This window comes from Molossus molossus, unplaced genomic scaffold (genome assembly GCF_014108415.1).
Source record: "Molossus molossus isolate mMolMol1 unplaced genomic scaffold, mMolMol1.p scaffold_m16_p_6, whole genome shotgun sequence".
Classification (NCBI taxonomy): Eukaryota; Metazoa; Chordata; class Mammalia; order Chiroptera; family Molossidae; genus Molossus; species Molossus molossus.
Window position 1 is genome coordinate 85741735 of NW_023425399.1, and position 22302 is coordinate 85764036.

Sequence of the window (22302 nt, forward strand, 5' to 3'; positions counted from 1 at the left end):
CTGGCTCCATACACCATTCCGATTGCTAGTGAGCGTGCCGCAGTCATTGATTAAGCTATTGGCTGGAGAGACACGGGTTGTTTCTATGTGTGGTTTCAGTTTGGATGTTCTTAGGTACAAGGACTGTGTATGTATGGGCCTCACATTTTCCAAATTAAAAACTTCAGACATAAAGAAATGTGTCATGCCCTGGCCAGTTTTGCTCAGCAGTTAGAGCGTCGGTCTGCGGTCCGGAGATACCCGGGTTCGGTTCCCGCTAAGGGCGCGTACTTCGGTTGCAGTTTGTCCCCGGCCCTGGTTGGTTGTGCGGGTGGCAGCCACTCGATGTGTCCCTTCACGTCGATGTTTCTCTCTCTCTCCCTTCCTCTCTCTCCCTCCCACTCTATCTGTACAAAAAATGGAAAAATATCCTCGGGTGAGGATAAAAAAAAAAAAAAAAAGAAATGTGTAATTATTCTTGAAGAATAGTACATTACAGCTTTGGGGAAATAATGTGTAACTATTTGGTAGGAAAAAAAATAGGCTATGTCTCTAGTTGAGAATTTTTGGTATAAAACAGCAATCATTCAGTTGCATAACAGTGCTGCTACTTCCAGAAACAGCAACAGAATAGGCAGAGAGCCTTGTAGGGAGATGGATGTTGTGTATTAAACGGTCTTGCTTTTAGCAGGTTGGCACTGACTATTGCTTAGAATAGTATATTCATTTTCTTCACTCAGGTTTAGAGAATTGACTATCCCCAAAATGGACACAAGAAAACATAATTTAATATAGACTCACCACTACTGGAAGCATCATTCAGATTCAGCAGTCCCCCTCCTAGCCCTCTGTAACTATGGTAACTGTAGGTCCCATTTCCGTTGATGTACAACACCTCCTGGGAGCCTGAAACAGCTGAGGTTGAGTAAGTGGCCTGGGCTGCCTCTGGTTTACACTGTTTGTCGGCTGGGGCAGACTTGTCCTGCAATGACAACAACATTCCATTATTGACCACATCCCGGTGCTATTGTACCCTGAACAGGACTATCGTATTGTTATCTCTATGGAATAAGTAAAAACATATACTAGTCAACATGAAGTCAGCATCTTTTTAACAACTTTGCTAAAAACTAACAAAAGGAAAGCAAAGCAACAACGTGAGACACATTGGAGACGGAGCAACTGACAACTTCCAACTGAATTCTAAATTTGTGAACAGAGTTGTTCATAGTAGCCAAGAGGTGGAAGCAAGCTAAATGTCCATTGACAGATGAATAAAAAAATGGTATATAAGTACAACAGGATATTATCCAACCTTAAGGAAAGAGGGAAACCTTGCCATATCCTACTACATGGATGAACCTTGAGGACATAATGCAAAGTGAAATAAGCCAGTCACAAAAAAAGACGAACATTGCATGATTCCACTTATATGAAATATCTGAAGTAGGCAAACTCTCAGAAACAGAAAGTAGAAAGGTGGCTGCAAGGGGCTGGGTTGGGGGAGGTGGGGAGTTGTTCTCTGGGTGTAGAGTTTCAGTCATGCAACCTGGGGGTTAGTCCTGGGGAGTCTTGGACAATGTGCATGTGCTCGACGATATTGTACTGTATACTTGGAAATTGTTGGGAGGGTGAATGTTACATTAAAATTTAAATAAATAAGTAGCTAGGCTTAAAATATTACATGAAAGAGAAATCATAGTTTGCAAGAAAACATTTTCAAAAGTTGGCTTTCTTGAACATTTTTTTTGGCAGCTAGCTCTCGCTCATGCCCTAGCTCTCTTTTCCCCACTTTCTCTCTCTCTCTTTCTTCCCTCCACTCCCACCTGCCTCTCTTCCTCTCCCTCTCTTTTTATTCTGCGATTATAGCAAAATTGACTGTGTGCCGACTCCACACTAGGCCCATTGCACGCATTGCAATAGCCAGACAGAGACTTGAATGAACCCAGCCCTGCAGCTTGTTTTTCCTTTCCTGAACTCCACTCACTAGTGTTTACAAACTGTGCTTCAAAACTTCTAACCATGTCGAGTGGTAAGGACAACTAAATTGAAATTTGCATTAAACTGTATATATTTTCAATAGTAAAATCAATTGAATTGTTTCTCTTCAGCTGTAAGTTTATAAAGTATAAAATATATGCAACACACATGACTTCTCTTGTCTATTGCATTCTTCCTTTTCTTTTCTTTATTTTATTTTTATGTATTTTTATTGATTTTTTGAGAGAGAGAGAGAGAGAGAAACATTGATAAGCGAGAATATCAATCCACTGCTGCCAACATGCCCCCTAGTAGGGGTGAAGCCCACAACCCAGGCATGTGCCCTGATGGGAGTTGACCCGATGACCTCTTGGTGCATGGGGCAATCGTTGCTTCATTCACTGAGCCACACAAGCTGGGCTCTTTTCTTTTTTAAATGAAGACAAATTATAAACAGTGAATTCTTAGGAGTTTTTTTTGTCAGTCAGAAATATTTTGCAGCCCTGGTTGGTGATGCTCAGTGGGCTGAACATTGTCCTGTGCACTGAAAGGTCACCAGTTCGATTCCCAGCCAGGCACATGCCCAGGTGGTGGGTTCAGTTCCCAGTCGGGGTGCTTAAGGGGGGCAACTGATAGAAGTTTCCCTCTCACATCAATGTCTGTCTCTCTTCCTCTCTCTATAAAATCAATAAAAAGATATTTAAAAATATATGACTTAAAAAAAAGGAAGCATTTTGCAGCTCTTAAATTTAGAGTGCACGTTTTGGAAAATAAATAACTTCCAAACACATTGTGTTTGTGTGCAGTACCAACAACTAGAGAAAGAGGAAACATGAAATAATCTGCTCTATGGATCCAGTAGTGTTAGATTAAGAAATACTTTAATCTTCCATGCAGGGAAATCATCACCATGACCATCAGATGGATGCAGTTATGATTCTGCCCAATTTCTTCTGATCTTTTCAACTCTAACCTTTACACTCAGCTATAGACCTTACACACAGGATCTATGAGCTTCTCATCTCTTCATTTCTAGGTAGTGAGATTATGAAATAAACAGCAAAATTACTCATTGTAAGTTGAACTGAAAATTAAAAAGTGAATTTTCCCAGCATTGGCTTGTGAAATAAAACAGGAACTGACCTAAATTGGTCTATGAAATGGAATATCTTATTTTAATTCCCTTTTGCCACTTAACCCTTAGAAATCACAGGGAGGGGAAACTGCTTTAGTATAACTCTTTTCTTGGGAGAAACTGCATTAAAGAAGGGACCCAGATGAAACCAAATTTTGTTGGTATCACTGAATCTACTGTTTAGACTGGGAAGTCAGCAAATTCTAGATTTTTAAAAAATTCCGTAAGTTAGTCTTTGATAGTAGAAAATACCAAGACAGGGAGTTTTATACTGTGGTTCTCTATAAAAGAAAACACTGGGCACTACTAATAGGGACTTTTTCTAAAGACATAACAATGTTGTGGAGCTTTTTTGGTACTATGATCAAACTTTATATTACAAATAGCAAAGGAGTTTAAATAATCTGAGGCATTAAAAATGGTATTTCCAGGAATCTTTTGTTGCTGGAAGTATGTGCCATGATAAGTAGATGTGGGGTAAATAACCATACTAATTACAGTGCTACTATGAACAAGAATTAATAATAAAGTAATATTAGTGGTACAACTATAAGAATCTTAGGCTCTGTAGCCTACTGTCTTTTAAGTGGCCTGTTATAAGGACAGGATGAGTGGACAATGACCAAGCCAATGATGGCTATACCTTAAACAGCATCCAAAAAGCTTTTACAAAGGTACCATAAAATAGTCTCATATCTAAGAGTACAAGTCTCCTCCCTGTCTGGCAACAGAGATTATCATATACTGAATATATAGTATTTATAATATATATATTCACCCATACTAAAATAAAGATGTATATATTCATTCAATTTAAGCGTAGTAATAAAATACAGCTTATCACAAGATTGATAAATGCATTTGTGATGTTCACACGCATTCATTATTTCATGCATACAACTTATTTTCTATAAAGTAGATTTTTAAACTAGTCTCCGTTGAAACTGTAAGGCTTCTGCAGGAAACGTCTCAGAATCTTCCCGAGGGTACAGCTGAGGGCACAGGGGCTTTCACACTGTGTCCTTCCCGAGGGTACAGCTGAGGGCACAGGGGCTTCCACACTGCGTCCTTCCCGAGGGTACAGCTGAGGGCACACGGGCTTTCACACTGCGTCCTTCCCGAGGGTACAGGTGAGGGCACAGGGGCTTCCACACTGCGTCCTTCCCGAGGGTACAGCTGAGGGCACACGGGCTTTCACACTGCGTCCTTCCCGAGGGTACAGGTGAGGGCACAGGGGCTTCCACACTGCGTCCTTCCCGAGGGTACAGCTGAGGGCACACGGGCTTTCACACTGCGTCCTTCCCGAGGGTACAGGTGAGGGCACAGGGGCTTCCACACTGCGTCCTTCCCGAGGGTACAGCTGAGGGCACAGGGGCTTCCACACTGCGTCCTTCCCGAGGGTACAGCTGAGGGCACACGGGCTTTCACACTGCGTCCTTCCCGAGGGTACAGGTGAGGGCACAGGGGCTTCCACACTGCGTCCTTCCCGAGGGTACAGCTGAGGGCACACGGGCTTTCACACTGCGTCCTTCCCGAGGGTACAGGTGAGGGCACAGGGGCTTTCACACTGCGTCCTTCCCGAGGGTACAGCTGAGGGCACAGGGGCTTCCACACTGCGTCCTTCCCGAGGGTACAGCTGAGGGCACACGGGCTTTCACACTGCGTCCTTCCCGAGGGTACAGGTGAGGGCACAGGGGCTTCCACACTGCGTCCTTCCCGAGGGTACAGCTGAGGGCACAGGGGCTTTCACACTGCGTCCTTCCTCTTTACCCAGACCAGCAGCTCTACTCTGCTCCACTCTAACTCACATAATCACTGTAGAGCATTATGAAAACTACTGAAGTATTCTTTCTGTGAAGATGTGTATTCACTGATACTTTGAAAGGAGAATATTCTATACTTCAAAGCAATTCCAAGGTCCTTGGGAAAGATCTGGCCTCCAGCAATCCACCACTAGTGTAACTTCCTAGTTTCTTTTTGAAATAACTGGGGCAACACGATAAAATGTGAGTTTCTAGTTTGGGAAAATTGGTGACTCTCATCTTTCCGTGATAAGGAAAATGACAATAAAATACACTCACAGGAGAAGAGTTTTTTAATGATAAGGAAAATGTTAGAAGATGTCTCCACTATATGTTCTCATTGATTTTTTTTGTATAATGGAATTAATTTGTATTATTAAACATAAAAATAGTATATTTAAAGTCTACCCCTGTCTTTCAGTATTAACTGTTATTCCAAACCAAAGTAACTGCACTGAGTAGGCAGATAACTGATTCCATTAATAATCAAAATAGGCCTTGCAAGGAGTCATTTGTATTTAAACAAAGATTTGCATTATTAAGGTTCTTGGCATCCACTATATATTGAGAAATCCAACACATGAACATTCCAGTAAAATCTAGTGTATATTGTCTTTTGAACAAAATTTAGTCTAAAGTTAATTGATGCCTTTCTCTTGAATCATCATTAATATTGGTTTCAAAGAAACAGATTTTAATGACATAAAAAATAAGTATCTTCTAGAGTCACATTTTATCTCTGTAAGTAACTTAATAATCATTAGTTCCCAAAGTCTCAAAATGACAGCATGCCACCTGGGTTGCTATGAAGATTATTTTCAAAATAGGATAAGATTAATATGTTGCAATACTACATGTTTATTTATTTATTTTTTTTTATCCTCACCCGAGGACATTTTTCGATATTTTGTTCAGATAGAGTGGGAGGAAGAGAGAGAGAGAGAGAAACATCGATGTGAAAGGGACTCATCGAGTGGTTGCCACCCACACGACCCAACCAGGGCCGGGGACAAACTGCAACTGAGGCACATGCCCTTAGCGGGAACCGAACCCGGGTCTCTCCAGACCGCAGGCCAACGCTCTAACCGCTGAGCCAAACCGGCCAGGGCGCAATACTACATGTTTAAGCAATGAAAAGAAAATTTCCTATCCCAGCTTTTATAGGACATAATTCTAATTTTCTTTTAAAAATTTCATAAAAAATAAGATAACATCAATGATTGAATGACCACTAGCAGTGCACTAGATAATATGGTTTTGATTCAGATTTATTGATTGAAAATATACAATAGACTAAAGAAATACTTGTGGTGACTTCTATAATTAGGCTCTGGCCTTATCAATAAATATATGCTTCAAGGTCCATCCATGTTGTTGCAAATGGCAAGATTTCACTTTTTTATGGCTGAATAGTATTCCATCACACACACACACACACACACACACACACACACACACCATATCTTTTTTATCATTCATCTATTGATGAATACTTAGGCTGTTTTCATTTCTCGGATCAACAGGGTATTATGCTAAGTGAAGTAAGTCAAATGGAAAAAGAGAAATAGCTATGACTTAACTCATTCAAACATGAAATATAGAAACAAAAAGAAAAAAACAAACAAAACAAAAACAGACTTACAGAGGCCCAAAGCAGATTTGTGGTTACCAGTTGGAAAAGGGGTGGAGGGGGCAAAGCCAGTAAAGATGCTCTGTTGTATGGTGACAGATGGAAGCCAGACTTTTGGTGCTGGGCATGATGTAGTCCAAACAGCTGTTGATTTATACTGTTGCACGCGTGAAGCTCATATAATTATAGAAACCAATTTACCTTAATTTTTAAAAATTAAATATATCCTTGCTGTATATTATGTATTTCATATTTTTCAAGTGGGCTTATAATAGGATGGGTGATGACTTATAGATGTGGGCAAGAATGGGAATGGTTGAAGAGTAAACATTGTCTCCTCACCCACCCACTAACACACTATTTGAGAAAACTGGTCTGTGTTCCTTTGTACTTTATCCACAGAAACTGGACAGACACGCACTTCAGTTTGCCGAACCTGATCTGCTCCTCAGGTCATACAGGTTGTATTCCTAACTCACTGCAGATGCCGAAGGAACCCTGTACTCAAGTACCTTAGATAGATATGTTTTGTTTTATGGGTTTTTGTTTTTAATGACATTTGTTTGAGTCCATCCAACTTTCTGAAAGTAAGTTTCTAAAAATAATTGGCATGGAAAATGTTACACTGTCCTCACTGTATCTCCCAAGGCCCCCATTCTTTCTTACTGGTTATATCCTCTACCGCTCCTTAAACATGGCGTATATTTTCATGAACTCTTCTCTGTCTATAAAATAATCGAAACAGCAAAACTTACTGCAAGATTCAGTAATCCAGACACCTATCTTCTACCTGCATTTTCATTACATTGTGACAGCAATTGAAGTTTGCAAGGCATTGTTATATCAAATTACATTTTTAGTTCATCATTGAGGCGCTCAGGGCACTAGTGACCAACACTTTTGTTGAAGGTAAAAACAAAACAAAACATGCATAGACCTTAAATAAGCTTATCAATGCAAAATAGTAAACACATGGATAATTCAGGCAAACTGAACTTTATACCAGATTGTTACTGGATTTCTCCTGCCTTTACATGTTCTTTGTAGCCTATATAGCAGAGGCATTTTTATTGAACTTAGTGCTCTGAATTTCTCTTTTGCTCTATTAGTATAGATGGGGTGAGGGAGTGCATTATATTTCACATATAAACTGCTGGAAAACATCTCTACCTTCTAAAAGATTCTCTTCCATTGATATAGTAATTGTTCCAGAACTAAGTACATTGCTAAGCATTTCCAGGGAAATTCATAAAAGATCTGAAAGAACCAGAGATCCCATTTAGACTGCCTCTCTGCTAAGAAAACATTGCCTGCACTCAAAGTAAATGTGCTTATTACCCGAAATAATGAGAAGTGGCTTATGATGCCATCAACACACACACGCATGCACACACACACACATGCACACACACACTCACACACACACGTGTGCGCACACAGGTGCACACACACTCAGATATATAATAACATTCAGGAAGTAATTTATTTCATATAGTGAGGAGCATTCCACACAGTCTCCTTCGCTTTTTGGCCATACAAATGATTAAAATGCCGGCATAGAAGATGAGTCTTTGCAAAGATGCTTCCAAACCCACTAAGACAAAAAATAAAGAAAGATGTGTTTTGACTAAATCCAAGGAACCATGATAAGATTTGAAACAGAGAAGCTAGATTGAATTTGTTTCTGACTTGAGAAACGAAAATCACAGCAGCACAGCTGTTACCCAGAGTTTTTATCAGTCTTCAAATAACAGGTCATTATGTTGACAAACTCTCCTTGTAGCAATATTTACACACGTGACTTTATAAACAATAAAGCTTTAAAAAAAAATTCAAAAGAACTAGGGTCTCTAACCCAAATATGTATGAATACATGGTTGGCAAGAAGTAACCAAGTACAATGCAATGTTACCTACTATAAAATTCTTCCTGATGGTCATAAAGTTTTATTGTTAAAAATAAAAGTAGAGACTTGGCATCTTTAAATTGCAATTTTGAATGTAACACTCGGCCATTTGTTACTGACCAAAAAAATCAAATTAAAAAAATAAATGTATTTTTCTATAGGTCTCTAACACTCAATTTATGGTTCCTTTGTTGATATAACCAAAATGAAAATTTTAAAGTAATGGTCCTTTGAGGTTCTAAAATCTGATTACAGATAAAAAACTTTTGCAAATTATACCTGGCCAGTGTGGCTCAGTGGATTGAACATTGTCCCATGGACTGAGAGGGCCCAGTTCGATTCCTGGTCAGGACACATGCCCAGGTTTCGGGTTCACTCCCCAGTGTGGGGTGTGCAGGAGGCAGCCAATCAATGGTTTTCTCTCACATCTATGTTTCCATCTCACTCTCCTGTCCTCTCTCTCTAAAAAATCAATAAAAACATTGAAAAAAACCTTTAGAAAATTCATTTATATGCACATTCATAGTATTTTTCACCTCAGAAAAATCTTTGTTTTATTTATTTGAAATACAAACTCTGTAGTTTTAATAGTGACATCAAACAGAAGTCAGATATTCCCTCCCTGCCCCACATTCTTCCTAAAAACTGAACATCACTGTGCAAACTTAGAGAAATGGAAATTCTGATGACAACCAGAGAATTTCTTAGATTCTTATTTATCTCAAGTCTTAAATTACTAGAATATGATCTGAGAATATTCAAAATAAACTGCATGCTTCCTTTTTCATTGTCATTAGCCTTCAAACTCTTATTGTGGTTTGGAGAGATTAAGAAAACAAGAGAGGAAACTCATGGACATGGACAACAGTGGGGTGATTGCTGGGGGGAGGAAGAAGAGGGTAAATGGGGGATAAATGGTGATGGAAGGAGACTTGACTTGGGGTGGTGAACACACAATACATTGTACAGATGATGTGGAATTGTGCACCTGAAACCTGTATAATTTTGTTACACAGTGTCAACCCAATAAATTATTTCAGTCTTAATAAAATCTTTTAGTTTTACTAAAGCAATACCAAATTGTTATCTTTTATTTATTTATTTATTTATTTATTTTTTATCCTCACCCGAGGATATTTTTCCATTTTTTGTACAGATAGAGTGGGAGGGAGAGAGAGGAAGGGAGAGAGAGAGAGAAACATCGACGCGAAGGGACACATCGAGTGGCTGCCACCCGCACGACCAACCAGGGCCGGGGACAAACTGCAACCAAAGTACATGCCCTTAGCGGGAACTGAACCCGGGTCTCTCCGGAGCGCAGGCCGACGCTCTAACCGCTGAGCCAAACCGGCCAGGGCCCAAATTGTTATCTTTAACATTAAACTTTAATATACAGAGTGAAAATATATTTACAGTTGTTCATCTGGAAAAATACAATAATTAATAAATGATAATACAAGAATAAACTCTATGTTTTGCATACTCACAACTGTAAACCTATTTTAAGTATAGAAATATGTTCTTCTAATATATTTTTGTTTTTCACGTTCTTAGTTTTCTTTTTCTTTTTTTAAAAAATCTAGATTTAGAAAAACATGAAACATCTTTGAAACCATCCCTCTATTTGCCATTGAGCTGTATTGATTGAATATTTTTTTCTTAAATCATTTTTTAAATCCCCTTTAACACAATATTATTCTCTTTTGGGGAAAAAACTTGCAGTGCGCTGTCTGGTGATTCTATGGCATGCATGGTTTCAGATATTAACTATAAAACTGTGCCTCTTAATTTCTTCTACTCTCAGTCTTCCCTCTGAGGCTCATGTCTGAATTTCCTTCAGTTATGTCAAACTTAACATTTGAAATTAAATTTATTTTCTTTTTCTTCCAGATACCCATTGCAAACTTTTTAATAAAGAACAAAACAACACCTGTTCTATCACCAGTGTTTCTTATTCTAGTTAACACATCAAGCCAAGATAAGAGGAAAAAAAATCATCTTGGCATGATGTGTTAACTAGAATAAGAAACACTGGTGATAGAACAGGTGTTGTTTTGTTCTTATTCTAGTTAACACATCATGCCAAGATGATTTTTTTTCCTCTTATCTTGGCTTCCTTCAATCAAAGGATACCCAAGTCCTCTGGCTCCACTGTGGAAACCTCCCTCACTGCATACATCTGAGACACGCATTGCTAATTACATGAGTCAGAACTCCATACTTTCTCATGTGGATTATTGTGATAACTTCCTGACCCGTGTTGACTCCTTCACATCTTGTCCATATCCTCTCAAATGGACCTTTTTAAATCACTTCTTATGTTGATTTAAAATCTTTAAAATCTTTTGAGAGCTTCCCCCACCGCCCCTGGAGATTAAACCCCAAATGACATCCAAAGCTCTTCAGAGTTTGAGAACAGTCCTGCCAGTCACTTTTCTGTTACTTCCTCTTGTGCACTCTCAACACTGATCATAACTTAAACTGAAAAATAAAATTTTACCACTGGGATATTCTGAGCCATAAAATTGCCCTGTATGTGCACCAAAATATATCAAGTTTCTCATCATTATCCTATATACCATCCTATCTATAATGATAGTTTGTCATTTTTAATCTTATTTCCAGAATTTTAACACATGTATGTAATACTAGGTAACAAACTACACATTTGTTCTTAAAAGTTTTTAAATCCATTTTTTACTTTTTGTGTGAAATGAAAAAGTATTATTTAGATAAGGCAGGTTTAGAAATGGATTTCATCAAAAATAAGAGAAAAATTGATGGTATTTTCCTTTTTTCACATCCTTACTAACCTAAATTTCAGATTAACAAAATATTTTTCTGCCCAAATCTGTAATCTATCTCCCAGAAACCCTCAAACAAAGAAGCAAGACCTATTTGAAATTCCTTTATTTCTTCTCCAGTATATAATTATCTTTATGAAAATGTGCAAGAAAAGCAAATAGAGAATGAAAGATAACTTATGAGAGAACAAAGAATTCAATTGAATACACATTACTTCTTCAGCTCTCAGATTGCGGTAGATCAAAAGACCTTGAAGCAAACATCTTATTGAAGATGGGAAGTCAGAGAGTGCCAACACAATTATATTCTAACAATTAATAAATTCCCTCCAAGCAAGATTATAAACATAATAGTTGCTAGAATCCTTAGCTAGAACACATTAAAACTATTATAAAATTTCAGAATATTACAGTTATAATAAAAATTCAGAACAAATATTTATTAGTTTTGTTAATCCTCACACAAGGATATTTTTTCCATTGACTTTTATTAATTTATTTTTTGCTAATCCTCAGCTGAGGACATTTTCCCACTGATTTTCAGATAGAGTGGGAAGGGAGAGAGAAACATCAATGTGAGAGAGACTTCAATTTGCCTCCTGCATGTGCCCCGACTGGGGTAGTGGATTGAACCTGCACCCCAAGTAGGTGCCCTTTACTGGGAAGTGAACCCACAACCTTTTGGTGCATGGGCCGATGCTCTAACCACTGACCCACACCGTCCAGGGCTAGAACAAGTATTTTTAATATTAAACTTTGAGAAGCACAGTAGAGGTTGATAAGATGTTTTTAAGAGCAGTTAACAATTAGCTATTACATAAAGATGCTATTAATACATTGATGTCAGCAGATTAATGCTAATACCTACATAGTGGTTATCTAGAGTATGATGTTGGTAGCACAAGGTACACTATTTTTTATGTACAATGTAATCAAATATGTGATACATAAAGGGGCTTTATAAAGGGATTAATTAGTTTCTGGTAGTTAATGATCCTAGTCTGATAATAAAGCTACATATTTAATTTATGTTGTCCAAATAATGTGTATATATTATTAATGCTCAAATAAACGCTCAGGTATTAACACTGTTTTGACAGTAACATTTTCATTCAAATCAAATAAAAATAATGCATGCTACTTTAAAAGATAAATTAAGAGAAATAAACAGACTTTCTTTTCATTTCCATGGATATGTTTTCCTAAAGCACAAGGTTAGGCTACAATTTATGTTAAAATTATGGTTGGATACATTGCCACAAATAGCTATATAAGTCAACAAAACTCAGGCCAGATACTTTAAAAGTGACCTCTCAGATACTATTTATCTATCCCAGATGTCAGTTACCCAAAACCTTTTAAGTATGGTTTTGAGAGTTTTGAATACGGACTTGAAAAAATTAGGCAGAACTGGCAAACAGCCACTTGAAGAATACAATTATAGTTAAAAAAAAAAAAATTGGTCATGGCTATTTTCATCTTTTCACATTACTTTTTGAGCAAGTGGAGATTACTTGACTAATGATGCTATTTCAACGGTGATGTTGGGAGGTAGTCATAAATGGCTTCAAAATTAGAAACAGGTGTGCCTGCATAGTTGCCTGAGCAGAACACAGAACAATTCCTTCCTACTGCCACTCTACATAATGGATTCCTCCATAGCTACTATTGACGAACATTATGTTCAATCATATAGTAAACATAATTCCATCGGACCTATATATCTTGAAGGAGCCATATAATTGAGATCTTAATTCCTACACTTTGGAATAAAAGCTTACAGATTATTCTAATTTAATTTAAACTGGGCATAAAAATTACCCATCCATTCTAATTTTTCAAGTATATTAATTATGAAATAGTCAAATTAAGGTAATTAGAAAAGTGATGCCTAAATCACTGAGTGATAATGCTCTTCCATTAACGTGAAGTTAAATTTTAAAGGGAACGTGCATCAGACAATGTGACATAATCTAAAAGTAAACAACCTAGCGATGAATTTAAAACACAGTGCTTAAGCCTCACTACATGTGAATGTTAGGTGTATATGTAAGTAAATGCTATGCTTTTTAAAAACATTCCTTTCCTTAATAGCACTGCTTCTGTTGCTTATAACTTAGTTATGTAAAGTGTTCTGATTTACCATGTTGACTGTGGGTGTAGGGCATGTAGTAAGAGAAATATCACTGTTGGCATATTTCTTCATATCTCAGATACAAAGTTTATAATTTTTCCTATCTACAATGAGAACATCATTTGTTACTCAGGAAGTCATTAATATTTAGAAGTTCCCTACTCTAACTTCTCAAAAATATACACCAGTTAACTCATTAATGTTCTTGAACATGACCTGTATTTGCAGAGTCCTGGTATCCATGTAAGTTTCTCTTCTCCTTCCATTTTGATTCTAAGTCTGCTTCTTTCTCTGCATTGTTTCCCTGCAAGATCTCATCCATGTTTATGTCTTTATCTACCCTTTCTGCACTAAGGACCTAAATCTAAATCTGAAATTAAGATCTATTCCCAGGTCCACATTTTCAGCTATTTACTGGACATAAATACCTACATACTGCATAGGTGCTTCCCAATCACTATGTCAAATTGTACAATTTCCTTACATTCTCACTTCTCCAGCGGTAATTTGCTTGGCCTTCTGAATTCTTGATTTTGATTAATGATACCTTCATTTATACAGTCTCCTGAGCTAGAAACCTGTGTCATATTCAACAAGTACCCTTTTCATGATCTCATATGTAGAACCCAGGATAAAGTCTTATACAATCAATTTTATTGATTAGTAAGTTGTTTAAACACTGTTCTATTGAATGTCTTCTATTTACTAGGCTATACATTCATCCAGGTGCTTGGAATATGTCATCAGATAAAATAGGATCCGTGCCCTCAAGGGACCTAGAGGCATACAATGGGAGACAGACTAGATGAGAGGAAGCAGTGAAAAATATAAGGTCAGACAGTGATAACCATTAATAATAAAATAGGTGATTAGAGATGGATGTCCAAGAGGGAAGGCCTTTCTGAGAAACATACATATGCCAATTAGCCAAAAATGGAAGGAATGATAAAAGAGAGGCAGTCATGTGAAGATTTAGAAATGTGTGTGTGTGTGTAATCATAGCATAGAAATCTGTTCCACATTTGATCTGAAACATTCTTCATATCCAAAGATCTCTATGATCCCCAGGGTTTGGTTTAATTATATCATAGAAGCATTCATATAACTTAGTCTAAAACTTGCCTTCGAACAGGAAATTGCAACAGCACATATTTTTGCTGGTGCACTGAATATTCTAGATTCCCCTTCAGGTGCTCTCTCTAACATGGTGTCCTGGGACTATAACTATGGACCTACTGCAGTTAGCCGCCCTTGCTCTCTGGCTGCTTAGGTTTCCTCGACGGGAACCCGTGACAGGAGTTCAGAGGTTGAGAGTTGAGAAAGTTTGGGTATTTGTCCCCCAGTCCCCTTTCCTGCCATGCTACACGCCAGCTGCAGCTGGATCCTTCTACTGCAGAACCTGCCTCCAGTCAGACAGCCCCTCTCTCAGGGCTTCAGCTCCTTTCTGCTTCTGCAGTGTCGGTCCGCTGCTCCTCCGGGCTTCTCTCACTGGCTAGTCCTACTGTTTCACTGTCTCTTCTTCTTTTTTATTTTTTATCCTCACCCGAGGACATTTTTCCATTTTTTATTCAGATAGAGCGGGAAGGAGAAAGAGGAAGAGAGAGAAACATCGATGTGAAAGGGACACATCGAGTGGCCGCCACCCACACGACCCAACCAGGGCCGGGGACAAACTGCCCTTAGCGGGAACCGAACCCGGGTCTCTGTGGACCGCAGCTGACTCTCTAACCGCTGAGCCAAACTGGCCAGGGCTCACTGTCTCTTCTTGATATATTAGCCCATCTCACAGTTATGTACATGTCCCTTTATTAAACACCCTTCAATTACCCTCTGGAATATTGCCTGTTGCCTTCAGGGACCCAGAATGACACAGTGTTGTTCACTGTTGAGCCAACCACTGAACAATGAGAAGGCTTTTTAATCTAAATTTTTATTCCTTTAATATTAAGACTTCGCTATGTTGTTTGTATTCCAGGGTACTATTCTCATTTTTGACCAAATTTTCTAACATAAAAATAAAGCCCCTTGGAATATTTTCCGTATCATCAAGTCAGTCAGGTGTTCCATCATGAGTTCTGTATTTGCCCTGAACATCTCCCCGCTGAAACTCTTGATCCTCCTATTCCAGTCTGGCCAGATCTCTCTGGGCCTGCCACACAGTGTCATAGAGGCAGCCTCCATCTCCTTCCATTCCGAGTCTCCTCGTTTTGGATTCAGTGACTTCTTCACTTGGCTTATGTTACTGTTCCAGGAGACAATATTCCGCAGTGACTTTTTGAGAAAAACTTTATGGAAGATATGTGGCAGATCACTATTCTAAATTATTTTTACCCTACGCTTGAATGATAGTTTGGATGGTACAGAATATTCTTTAGAATTTCGCAGGTTTCGCTTTCATATTTGTTTAGTGTTGAGGACAGGTGCTGCTGGTTGATGTACTTTGGCTTTCTGAGTTTTCTTTTTCTTTTTTTCTTTTCCATCACCACGTGTCCCCTTTGCCCTCTCCCACCTCCTCCTACCCCCGGACCCTGCAATTATCACACTATTGTCCATGTTCACGAGTTCTTTTTCTCTTCTCTCTCTTTCTCTCTTTGCCTTTCCCTCCTGTTCTGCAATGCTTAAGTTCTTCTCTTTATCTTGTGAGTTCTGGAACTTTCATGATAATGTGATGGACATGGGTTGGTTTTGTTTGTTTTATTGTGGTTCAGTTGTTGTGGCATTTACTGTCTTAGTAATTTAAAATGGGCTTTTTCTTTCTAGGAATGCATGTTCTTTAGTTCTGAAAAAAAATTTATTTAGAAAAGATCATTTCTTTCTATTTTCTTTGTTTAACTTTAGCCAGATGTTGGCCCTCCTAGATTGATCCACTTTTTCTTTTACTTTTCTATTTCGTTTTCCATCCTTCGTCTAATTTTTGAAACTGAGTAATTTCCCAAATTATCTTCCAATCTTTAACATTTTTTGACTATGATATACTATGATATATAGTTTTCATATTCTAAGTGTTTCATTTTGTTTATTGTTCTTTTTTAAGTATTCATTTCTTATTTCAAGGAAATACCTTTTAAGAATATATCTGAAGGTGTGGACTATGTTTTGCTTCAACATTCCTTCTGATCTTTGATTTGCTTTAGATATTTGAGCACTAGGCTCTATAGCTCTTTAGCTCTCAATTTTTGAGAGAATTCTAGTTTCCTGAATGAAAAATTACCTAGGCTATCTTTATTCTTGGAGCTAAAAAGTGAAAAAGGCCGGCAGCAGAGATATACTGCTTTCATTTTAAAGAATTTATTGTGTCCATTTTCAGTATACTATTCCTGCTGTTACACTCAACCCCTTTGCCTCTGTTTGTCTACAGAACCCCCCTCTCACCGCCTCACTGAGTGGGAAGAGGAGAAGATCCATTGCTAATACAGAACTGGGGAGAGGACCTGGGCTCTAATAACTTCTCAGATACACTGAACCAATTCTCCTATTTTCCTGTTCATGCAGCTCCACCTTCTGTAATACCTGGGGCCTTCAGTGATCAGATTTCCCAGGGTTTCCAGGGATTAGATGGTTTCTTATTGGTATCTCCCTATAGCCATTTGGGAGTTAGCTTTCCATTTTCCAAAAATGAAATGGAATCCCTCACCCTTTCCTGAGGCCTCTACATTCTCTGTCTCCTTGTAGATCTAACCACTTTATATTCACTTGCAATCATTTTGGTGGGGAGTTTAGAAGGAAGTAGAAGTCAAGGCAAGGATACAATTTTCCATGTCCAAATTCATGCACACTTTAAAACTTGAATATATGTATTAGGTTACAAGTTGGAAAACTTCGTGAAGTGATGCAATGTGTTTAGGATTTGGATAGCTATGTTAAACATATCTTTTTATCTGAGATTTTTGTCATTTGCAATGGCTTTAATATATGAGATAGCAAACTCTATCTGAAAGTTCTGTTTGATAGAAAAAGAAAATTTAAATATGTAAACAGAAAATCATGCTGTTTCTATCACAATGGCAACATAAGACATTCAAGATTACATTTAAACATTTCAAAACTGGCTAGAAGTGGTAAGAAGCAATTCATGTAAACTTTATTTTCTTTGTGAAAGAACTATTCAAAAGGTAGGTTGTGGTGATTTTCTAGACATAAAACAAAGCATATGACAAAATAAAGCAGAGAATGCTAACAATAGTACCATGAGGATGCTTCACCTCAACGAGAATAACCACATCCAAAGACTGATGAGTTTGTTTGTTCCTTTTGCTTAATGCCTTCACCTTTTTCACCCAGTCCTCCACCCTTTCTCGCACTGACAGCTGTCAGTTTGTTCTCTGTAATTATGAGTCCATTTCCATTGTGTTTGTTTATTTTTGTTCATGAAAATCTACATATAAGTGAAATCATATGGTACTTGTCTTTTACTTAGCATAATACTCTCCAGGTTCCTCTACGCCAGCAGTTCTCAACCTGTGGATGGCGACCCCTTTGGGGGTGGAACGACCCTTTCACAGGGGTGGCCTAAGACCATCGGAAAACACGTATTTTCTTTTTTTTTTTTTAATTTTTTTATTTTTTATTTTTTTGAATTTTATTTATTTTTTTGTTACAGATATTTTACCTTTTTACCCCATTGGCACCCCCCCCTCACCCTTTCCCCGGCTTAGTTGTCCATGTCCATTGGTCATGCATACATGCATATAAGTTCTGTGGTTTATCTCTTCCCACCCCCCCACCCCCCATCCCCTCTTCTGAGGGATGTCAGTCTGTGCCCTACTTCCATGTGTCTGGGTCTACTGTATTCCTGAGACTGTTATGTTCATTATATTCCGTATATAAGTGAGATCATGTGGTATTTGTCTTTTTCTGCTTGGCTTCTTTCACTTAGGATAATACTTTCCAGGTCCCTCCATGTCGTCTCAAAGGATAAGAGATCTTTCTTTCTTACCGCTGCATAGTATTCCATTGTGTATATGTACCACAGCTTTTTTATCCATTCGTCTACTGGTGGACACTTGGGCTGTTTCCAGATTGTAAATAGTGCTGCTATGAACATGGGGGTACATATATTATTCCTGATTGGTGTTTCAGGCTTCTTAGGGTATATTCCCAGCAGTGGAATCACTGGGTCAAATGGAAGTTCAATTTTTAATTTTTTGAGGTAGCACCATATTGTTTTCCATAGTGGCTGCACCAGTCTGCATTCCCACCAGCAGTGTATTAGAGTCCCCTTTTCTCCACACCCTCGCCAACACTTGTTGTTTGATGATTTGTTGATGGCGGCCATTCTGACAGGTGTGAGGTGATACCTCATAGTTGTTTTAATTTGCATCTCTCTGATGATTAGTGATGTTGAGCATTTCTTCATATGTCTCTTGGCCATTTGTATGTCCTGTTTGGAGAGGTGTCTATTCAGCTCCTCTGCCCATTTTTTAATTGGGTTCTTTGTCTTCCTTTTGTGGAGTTGTATGAGCACTCTGTATATATTGGAAATTAACCCCTTATCTGATACATCATTGGCAATGATGTTCTCCCATACAGTGGGTTGCCTTTCCATTTTGATGACTGTTTCTTTTGCTGTGCAGAAGCTTTTTAGTTTGATGTAGTCCCATGTGTTCATTTTCTCCTTTATTTCTGTTGCCTTAGGTGATGTATCAGTGAAAATTCTGCTCCGTATGATGTCCGAAATTTTGTTGCCTACATTTTCTTCTAGAATTTTTATGGATTCACGGGTCACATTTAAGTCTTTTATCCATTTCGAGTTTATTTTTGTGTATGGTGTAAGTTGATAGTCTAGTTTCATTTTTTTGCATGTAGATGTCCAATTTTCCCAACACCATTTATTAAAGAGGCTGTCTTTACTCCACTGTATGCTCTTGCCACCTTTGTCAAATATTAATTGAGCGTATTGCCTTGGGTCCATTTCTGGGTTTTCAGTTCTGTTCCACTGGTCTATATGCCTGTTCTTGTGCCAGTACCATGCTGTTTTGGTTACAGTCGCTTTGTAGTATAACCTGATATCTGGTATTGTGATCCCTCCAACTTTGTTCTTCTTGGAAAACACGTATTTTCATTGGCGACTCACAACAGTAGCAAAATTACAGTTATGAAGCAGCAACAAAAATAACTTTATGGTTGGGGGTCACCACAACATGAGTAACTATATTAAAGGGTCGCAGCATTAGGAAGGTTGAGAACCACTGATCTATGCTGTTGCAAAAGGTAAGACTTCCTTCTTTTTTACAGCCAACTAGTATTCATATGCAAATGTACCAGTTATTTATTCACTTATCTACTGATGGTCAGTCACTTGGGCTGCTTTCAAATCTTGGTTATTGTAAATAACACAGCAATGAACATATGAGTGCATATATTCTTTTGAATTTGTGTTTCAGGAATTGTTAGATATATTACCAGAAGTGGAATGACTGGGTCATAAGGCAGCTCCATTTTTAATATTTTGCAGTAACTCCATACTGCTTTCAACTCATAGACACAGACAACAGTATGGTGATTAGCAGAGGGAAAGATGGTGGGGGGAGGTAGAAGAGGGTAAAAGGGGGATAACTGGTGATGGAAGGAGACTTGAATTGGAGTGGTGAACACACAATACAATATACAGCTGATGTCCTGTAGAACTAACTGTACACCTGACACTATATAATTTTATTAACCAATGTCACCCTAATAAATTCAATTACCAAAAAGACTGATGAATGGAATAATGCAACTAGAATAAAGGTCTTTAGAAGGCATGCCACAGGGTTTTGCCCTAAATCCTAGGCCATTGAGTACTTAAACTGAGACACATAAATACACTGATAGAAAACTGAAGAATTTGGCTGATAAGAAGAAACAGAATGTGAAGAGAGAGGGAGAAGACTAAACAATACCGAAAGTCAACAGCAATAGGATTTGAACAATTTCATTACAGGATGGTATCTATAAGAAGAATCTAATGGGGCAAAAGCATACCCTCCCACTTCAGTCTAAAATATTACCTATTCACGCCCTGGCCGGTTTTGCTCAGCGGTTAGAGCGTCGGCCTGCGGTCCAGAGAGACCCGGGTTCGGTTCCCGCTAAGGGCGCGTACCTCGGTTGCAGTTTGTCCCCGGCCCTGGTTGGCTGTGCGGGTAGCAGCCACTCGATGTGTCCCTTTCACATCGATGTTTCTCTCTCTCTCTCTCTCCCTCTCTCTCTCTCCCTCCCTCCCTCCCTCCCACTCTACCTGAACAAAAAAATGGAAAAATGTCCTTGGGTGAGGATAAAAAAAAAATAAAATAAAATAAAATAAAATATTACCTATTCACTATGTGCCAAGAGTTGTGCTAATGGACTGTCATATCATCTTAATCCACACTACATCTCAATGAACTAGATATTATTAAGCTCTCAATTTATAGATGGAAAAAATGGAGGCGCAGAGGCTGCGAAGTGATTTATCCAAGTTCACACACCTGGAACTACTCGGAGGTCTAAACCCAGGAACTCTGACTCCAGAGTTCGCAGGCCTCACCAACGTGCTACACTGAGCAAGTCAAACAAACCCTCTGGGCGTCACACCGCGAGCCTTCAGAGACTGAACCTGACCAGGCAAGAAACACAAGGTTGCTGGAAGATCTCAACATTCTATAATAAAATGAAAGAAACTGGAGGTTTTTAGCTAGAGAATACAAATATGCGATACTCATTTGTTTTTCGTCAGGAAGTTATCTATATCAGGCTTACTCTGTCAAACACTGTTATAGGTGGCTACAACAGAGGAAAGATACTTAGGGCACACACACACACAAAAGGCTATTTATATTGTTTTCATATCCAGTGCTTATTGATTTTTATGTAAAACATTGTGGCTAAGGAATTAAGAAATTTTCAAATAAAAAGAACCCTATTTTCATATCTGTTTTCTTAATAAAAAATACTGTAATGGATGCTAAATATTAAAGTTTTTTTTGGCACACACGGTACTGAATATATCTATTTATAGGTATATCTTCTGAAGTTTATAAGCAAAATTTAAACTTGTCTTTTAATCTTTTAAAGTTTGCTAACCATCCTAAACTATAGCTTCAAGTCAAACATCAATCAATTATTATTAAGGAAGGGCTGTTTTTATTCTAAAACAGCCTTTAAAATAAAATAAAATTAAGGAAAGTGAAAAACAATGAAACTGCCCAGAATATGTTTCTATGAATTCAGCATTATCTTCACTTCAAAACTTCCCTTTGATGGGATTTGCTGTTTGCTTTAACCCAAGCAATTGTGCAGGAAGCTGGATTTGCTGATAAGCAGTTTTTTGTTGTTGTTGTTGTTGTTTTTTAATTGCAATGCAAAATTAGCAAGGTGATTAATACTTTTAATTTCCTGGAGCCTAAATTATGCAAATGAACTACAACTTTCCTCCTCCTCCTCCTTCTGTGAGCCTCCGCCAAGGGAATGATGGGTACAGTCCTGTGTGTAACCTGGGAACAATGTGTGAGGACACTCTATTTCTGGTCAGTGGCTCATCCACGGTTGCAGTAAAATGCTGGGCATAGTCCTCTAACCCTTTTTTTTCTTCCTTGTTTTGGTCCTGGTGCATTTGGGTTAACAAAGGGGCACAGTTCTATCTACCCTGCAGAACCCATCTGAATAGGGTTATATTAATCTTTGTAAAACTTTCTGAGCACTGTACAGTAAAATGTTATACAGGAAGCGTATTTACCACCACCACCAAAACAACAATATGATCATCTTAAATTCTATGGGAGACTAATTTAAAAGTGAGGACCTCATTCTAAGATGTGTGCCTTTTGGGGTTTGCTTACTGAAGGCTGCCTTTTCCTTACTGGGCTCTCTCATTCCATCCACTACTTGAAAATGTTTCACGGGCTGTGGGCTTTCTGGATGCTGAATCCCAGGCATCCTTCTTCTTAAATGACTATTTAGTGAATTAGTTAATGTT

General features: G+C 38.2%; 1 protein-coding gene across 15 annotated transcripts in view; it reads right to left on the minus strand.

Moving 5' to 3' along the window:
• NOL4 (nucleolar protein 4) overlaps positions 1–22302 on the minus strand; it is a 365006-nt gene that overhangs the window by 46434 nt on the left and 296270 nt on the right. For 14 of the 15 annotated variants that reach the window (XM_036244377.1, XM_036244368.1, XM_036244369.1 and 11 more), the window contains one exon: positions 781–961. The exons of the other annotated variant lie outside the window; for it this stretch is intronic. In XM_036244377.1, the coding sequence (XP_036100270.1) occupies positions 781–961 (181 nt within the window). The remainder of the gene's footprint in view (positions 1–780; positions 962–22302) is intronic. 15 annotated transcript variants of the gene reach the window in all.